The sequence below is a fragment of the Trichomycterus rosablanca genome, chromosome 18, assembly GCF_030014385.1.
Source record: "Trichomycterus rosablanca isolate fTriRos1 chromosome 18, fTriRos1.hap1, whole genome shotgun sequence".
Classification (NCBI taxonomy): domain Eukaryota; kingdom Metazoa; phylum Chordata; class Actinopteri; order Siluriformes; family Trichomycteridae; genus Trichomycterus; species Trichomycterus rosablanca.
Window position 1 is genome coordinate 26,899,671 of NC_086005.1, and position 6,759 is coordinate 26,906,429.

At 40.4% G+C, this 6,759-nt stretch overlaps 1 protein-coding gene across 1 annotated transcript; it reads right to left on the reverse strand.

Moving 5' to 3' along the window:
* Positions 1–1,038: 1,038 nt before the first annotated feature.
* On the reverse strand, positions 1,039–4,669 carry psmg1 (proteasome (prosome, macropain) assembly chaperone 1). Its single transcript, XM_063013838.1, has 7 exons — positions 4,513–4,669; positions 3,580–3,683; positions 3,341–3,498; positions 3,181–3,243; positions 2,109–2,307; positions 1,303–1,433; positions 1,039–1,199 (listed from the first exon to the last, which is right to left on the reverse strand). Exons 1-7 carry the CDS (start codon positions 4,632–4,634, stop codon positions 1,122–1,124), a joined length of 855 nt encoding a protein of 284 aa, XP_062869908.1. The 5' UTR covers positions 4,635–4,669; the 3' UTR covers positions 1,039–1,121.
* Between the last annotated feature and the right edge of the window lie 2,090 nt (positions 4,670–6,759).

The following is a 6,759-nucleotide window of genomic DNA, read 5'->3' on the forward strand; positions in this document are numbered from 1 at the left end:
TATCAGGATGACAATGCACCAATACACACAGCAAGACTGGTGAAAGATTGGTTTGATGAACATGAAAGTGAAGTTGAACATCTCCCATGGCCTGCACAGTCACCAGATCTAAATATTATTGAGCCACTTTGGGGTGTTTTGGAGAAGCGAGTCAGGAAACGTTTTCCTCCACCAGCATCACGTAGTGACCTGGCCACTATCCTGCAAGAAGAATGGCTTAAAATCCCTCTGACCACTGTGCAGGACTTGTATATGTCATTTCCAAGACGAATTGACGCTGTATTGGCCGCAAAAGGAGGCCCTACACCATACTAATAAATTATTGTGGTCTAAAACCAGGTGTTTCAGTTATTTTGTCCAACCCCTGTATATATATATATATACAGTAGTTATGGCTTTTATAAATAATAATAGATATAAATATATATACAGTAAAATTATGCCTTTTATATAATGCCTTCAACATATTCTAAAAATGTTGGCACAAAGCACGTTTATCACGGTGTTAAACCAACTTTCCTTTTAAAAACATTTAATCATTTGAGGGGGGTAAAGATTTTTAAATAAAGAATTTTTGAGATTATTTTGTTGAGAATTTCTAAATATAATAAATATTCAACTTGAACACTGTATTACCTTGCCTGTATAGCAATATAAGTAACAAAAGTGCACCAGTTTTTAAAGCAGTGTCAGAAAATTGCACAGAAATGTTTCCTATTAGAGTAAAAAAGGGGTATTTTATACTTATGTTTGGAATAAGACGTCAAATAACCTCATGGTCAGGTGGCCACATACTTTTAGCCAAACTGTGTCTGACTGTGTTTATTTTATGCACTTTTTATAACAAATAGTTAAGCTAAAATTAATGAGTGGAAAAGAGTCTTCATGCTTTCTGTCATATCATGACACACTTAAGACCTGGATTAAGATTATGTAAGCATGTAGCTCTAACAGGCAGAAGTCAGAGCTCAGTAGTGAAGCTCAGCGACCTCTTCTGTCCATCAAATGCAACAACCACGTCAAAAAAAGTACACGCTGTTCTACAGAACACAATGTTTTAATAGCAATAAAATGTACAGCACACATGAATACACGTGAGTGCGCATGCTCACTGCTTCACTTCATGTGTAAAGGTTGCTCTGAGAGTCATTAATTCTGGTTAATTTCTGCAAGCTTTCCACACTTGGTCTGGCCTCCAGCTGAAAAACAAAAGAGAATGAAGAATCATCGTGATGTGCTGAACCGAAACACCTTGAAAACTGACAAATAATAAAGAGACAGAATGAAATGAGTGATGCTCACCTTCACCAGTTTGCTGAGGCATGAGAGAGCAGGTTCATACGCCTTCATGGTGATTGAATCTGGGTGGATGACATCACTGAAGCACTGGAAGCACACGGCCGGGATGCGCTGGACCTGGCAGTGACTGAGCACTAACGGCAAGAAAAAAACCCTATTAAAATCATAAAGTCTTACTTAAATAGGACACTGGCATAACACCATTTGGATGGTGGACCATTCTCAGCATTAAAATGACAGCGTGTGTTGTATTGCTATGTGTGTAGCAGGTGCTGCACCTTTGGGATTTTTCAACCCCTTAATGTCAATGCTTAAAGGAGATAAGTGCTCCAACCAAAAGTCAATAGAGACCCTAATACTTAGATTAGAGGATGATTAACACACACTGTGCATGAAAAAAGCTCTAGTTTCTAACTATACACCTATAATATATGTTAACAGGGTATGAGTTCCTAATAAAGAGCCTAATAACATGTCATTACCATGTCGTAGCACAATGTTTATTACTGTAGTGCTGAAAATTGTCCACCACAAGCATCATCTGCTCACTGGAATGCCCTTTATTTAAAAAAATTGCCAGGTAATAAGAGTTACAAATGTAATTACAGTTAGTAATTGTATACCAACATTTGTATAGTAGTTGTAGCTTATAAAATAACCAATAAATGTACTCTCCAGATAGGAGTCCATAATAAAGTGCAACTTTTTCACTTCCCAAATGTATGTAAATCTAGGTATCCCAAGCAAACAGTGGAAATGTGCTCGAGCAGGTGTAACAACAAGCACTAGGTGAACTCGGTGTGCAGTACCTGCGGCAGGTAGTCCTGTGATAATGTTGGGCTGTTCTAGTGCCGGGCAGGGCAGGCTTCCTGTAAACGATGTGGTCTTGAGTGCCCGTAAGAACGGAGTGCTGCTTCCACTCAGGTAATCTGAAGTTTTATAATCAGCCAGTGGAAAATCAGACAAAACGGTCACGTTCAGTCCTCTCCTTTGCACGCTGCCCAATACCTGGAGTAGGGAAAATAATCACAGGGTGGTGAGTGATGCATGTAAACGGCTATTAATTCCTTACATGCCCTGGTCTTGTTTTATATTTGTCTTCTATACAGGTTTGTGCACCTCTGGCCTGCGTACATACAGTCAGTTCAGAAAATTTTCAGTCCCTTTGACGTTTCGATTATGGAATGGATATGATCAAAAACTAAAATCACAACAGTGGTTCACGCCTGATTTATGGAGCGCTGCAGTGATTGTTCTATCCAAAGAGTTCTGGAGCCCTTTTAGAGGGACCGTTGGGTTCTTTGTACCCCCCCCTAACCAAGGCTCTCCTTGACTGGATGTTGGATGTTGGCAAACAACAAAGTCTAAGAAGGTTCAAGGTTGCTACGATTTCACAATCACTGAGGTCATGAAGACCCTGGGAACATTTAAAGCCTTGTTTTATATCTTTGACCTGATCACTAATCCACAGACAGTTCCTTGGACTTTTCTTGACTTGGTTTTTGTCCCGACAGTGCAGTGTAACATATGGGCACTTATAGACTCAGACGTGTGCCAGGGTTGCATATGTAAGCAGTTCTATCACAATGACATTTTAGACAGGGGGAATGGCAGGCTGGAAGCACTTTTATATACACTACTGGTGCTCCTTTGACAAAATAGCAACAAACAGAGCCACAGAGCCACCTAACATCATTTTAAAAAGCATTCACAAAAACATGGAGTGTGTTATAGCTACAAAGGAGGTTGGGCTGTATGGAGTAAGCAGTTTAGCCAGGGGTGCTTAAACTTTTTCATACACCTGTATTTAATGAAATTTGCTTAGAATCAGTAGGGCATTGTTACGTAAAATTGATATTTATGATTTCATTTTCTCTGAACCTTTTCAGCCAACTGGAACAGCTGGTCTTCTGCAACATAGCATGTACACTGGCAAATCAGTACCTGTAAAAAAAAACCACCAGAACAATAGCATCAGATACCATAAGGTGCACGTGGTGAACGCATAGAGCATGGGCAAAGAGTATAGTAGCATGCTTACAAAGGGAGAGCTCTTTTGCTGGTGGATGATGCAGCCAGGCTCTCCTGGCAGAGGAGCGGCGTCCGGCCGAGTGGACCCACGACTTCTTTCATTCCATAGCGACACCCATCCCACCTGCGTCCAGTCTTCCGAGTTCAGCACGTACGCTGAGATAGAACCTGGCCAAGCGAAGACGATTTTAATTAGACAGAACAAACAACAAGCAGCAAAACATGAACAAAAAGATAATAAAGGTTTACCTGCAGCATTGGGTCCAACCGCTATGATTAGATTGGAGCACTGAAGCTTGTTAGAACTCTCAACTGCTTTGGAAACCTCTGGACACCACCGGACATGAACCTCTCTGTGCAGGACGAAAAAAATGAGATCTGTAAGGCGTGTACAACTAACATTACTGCTCCTTAGATTCATGAGAATATACATCATAAAGGTGGTGTAAGAAACTGAGTTAGTGTTTACATTGACCTGTATTTACATCGCAGCTATTAATTCACAAGTTTAATATCAAACACAGTCATGGACAATTTTGTATCTCCAATTCACCTCACTTGCACGTCTTTGGACTGTGGAAAGAAACCGGAGCTACCGGAGGAAACCCATGCAGACATGGGGAGAACATGCAAACTCCACAGAGAAAGGATATATATATATATATATATATATATATATATATATATATATATATACCAAGCATGTAGGTCCAAGGAAATATATGTATATCTCAAATGACACTGTATGTATATATATTTTCTTGGACCTACATGCTTGGGAACCGCTGCTTTTGGGTAACCGAAACTGAAAGCACCTGATATGCTAGCTCATCTAAGCGTGCTCAGTCACTGGCTATTGTTAAACTTTTTATGTTAGAGATTTAAGATTTATGTTAAAGTTAGGTTGAATAATTTTCTTAAACTTTCATAAAAACATTTATTTATCCAGCTTGCTACAGCCAGCACGTAAACCCAACTTTACTAAATGAATTGCTGCCACAAACGCCTTAATATCAAAGGCTGAGTCCCAAATTGCTAAAACCTCCCTACACCAGGGCGCTACATTCAAAATAAAATAATGCCTGCTGCACCCTACCTAGTGCACTAATCACCCATCAGCAAGCCATTTGGGACTAAACCTAGCAAAGTCATTTAGCCATCAGGCTAGCCACAAGTTTCTACCTTTTCTCTTCAATTTCTCTCCGGATCTGTAAATCCTCCTCGTTTTCCGCCTCCGTGTCCTCATCATCCTCTTCAACTGCTCTTGAGTAGACTGATAAAACCTCACCAAAAAACGTCGCCATGTTTACAGCCTGCAACTGCGGGGAAAGCGGAGCGGTGTGACGTCACTGGTCACGTGACTGTGAAGTTACAGCGCCTAACCTCCGATAGGTGGCGTGATTTTCTCATTCATCACTGGTCAGGGTCCCTGTGCTACTCGAAAACACCTCTAATCAGCGTTATTATGGCTTGCCTTTTTATTTTATCAAATGACGTTTGTTTTAGTCTAGTTTTGTTATTCTCTGTGATGTTTACTTTATTTACTCTATAACAAATACAAATAAAATCTATCACATCTGTCTTTTATTTATTTAATTTCAGTTTGTTTAGGATCGTGGATTGTTGTATTCTGTTTTTTGTAAGTTTATACGTTATTTCATGACTTTATTATTTTTATTACAATCAAATGTACTTGAATCCTATCCCTCTGCCTGCATGGATTTCCGCTGGGTACTCCGGTTTACTCTCACCTCGCAATAATATGCACAAGGTGAAATAGCTACTTTACATTTACATTTTTGGCATTTAGCAGACACTTTTATCCAAAGCGACATACAGTTGAGGGTTAAAGGCCTTGCTCAAGGGCCTAACAGGGTCAACCTGGCAGTGGTAGGGCTTGAACTGGCAACCTTTTGATTACTAGTCCAGTACCATAACCACTAAGCTACAACCGCTCTCTATACTTTAGGTATAGTCAGCCATTATACATGGCCTTGCTCAAGGGCCGTCAGTGGCTGCATGGCAGTACTGGGATTCAAACAAACAACCTTCCATTTGGTAACCCACAACTCTCTCCACTACGCTACCACTGTCACAGATAGCCCTGAGGTGTCATGTCATTTTGTAAACTGGGTCGTGAATAGGTGAGGGGCAATGAGATGGATTGGCACTCTGTCCAGGGTGTGTTCCTGCTTTGTAGTGTTTACGGGTGGCACAGCACCCACCACAAGCCTAGCCAGGGTGACGGGGTATACTATAATAAATGACTGAATAAACAGAAGTACATCGGTACCTTGAAACTCGACATCAGTCGGTTCTGGGAGTGGCGTTGAGTTTAAAAGGAGTTTTAAGGTATTTTTTCCCATAAGGATGTTTGGGAAACCTGTTAATGCGTCCATGGTCCCGTGTAACTGCCGATATTTTAGGCTCCTGTATAGTGATGGGGTTGTTTTTGACACTTATACACTGAAAATAACACAAATTAATATAAAAACACTGATATACAATTGAAAACAGTTTAAAATAAATAAAAAATACAATAAACCTGCACTTTAACTTCTTTATTGTTTCCTTATGCTTCTAATCTTGTAATACCGTATTTAGTTCAGCACTGGCGCATTCACATGAGATGCAGCACATTCACTTTTGCGCTGCTTTTTAACGATAAACGTTTTAGACTCTCAAAAAAATTGGATTCTTACAATTTCTCAGAAGCTCAAGCTGTAACACAAGTTTAAAAGTGAAACGGAGGAAAATCCAGATAAACACAGATACACGTGGAGCTGTAACACTGGATCTGACGCTTATTCCACACAAATGCAGATTCGTCTCATATTCACACCGCTCAAGCCGAGCGCTGAACAAAGCAGCTGGTTATTGTTAATTTGAAATTAAATAAATATATATATTTTTTAATGAACATGTTGAGTTTAACCTTTTGAGACCCTGCGGTCACATATGAGGACATTACATTTTGGCTTTGTTATGCCTTATATCTCATTCTGCTTAACTTAGACCTGTTGTCCCCATAAGTAGACACTTTTGTCTGCCATCTAATGGTAGTAAATGTACTAGACAATAAATAAAGTAAAAAACGAGAAGAAAATGCATTTAAAAATCAAAGATTTTGAGTTTAGGGGACGTTGAGTTAAAAGGTACTGCGGGCGGCACGGTGGATAGTGGGTAGCACTGTCGCCTCACAGCGAGAAGGTCCTGGGTTCGATCCCCAGGTGGGGCGGTCCGGGTCCTTTCTATGTGGAGTTTGCATGTTGTCCGCGTGGGTTTCCTTCGGGTGCTCCGGTTTCCTCCCACAGTCCAAAGACGTGCAAGTGAGGTGGACTGGAGATACAGAATTGTCCAGGACTGTGTTCGATATAACCTTGAGAACTGATGAACCTTGTGTAATGAGTAACTACCGTTCCTGTCATG

Coding starts and splice junctions, on each gene's coding strand:
- psmg1 (XM_063013838.1), bottom strand. CDS start 4,634: ATGGCGACGTTTTTTGGTGAGGTTTTATCAGTCTACTCAAGAGCAGTT. Junction 2,308..3,180: donor TGTTCCAGTTGGCTGAAAAG/GTTCAGAGAAAA, acceptor TCCCTACTCCAG/GTATTGGGCAGCGTGCAAAG. Junction 1,434..2,108: donor CACAGGACTACCTGCCGCAG/GTACTGCACACC, acceptor TCTTGCCGTTAG/TGCTCAGTCACTGCCAGGTC.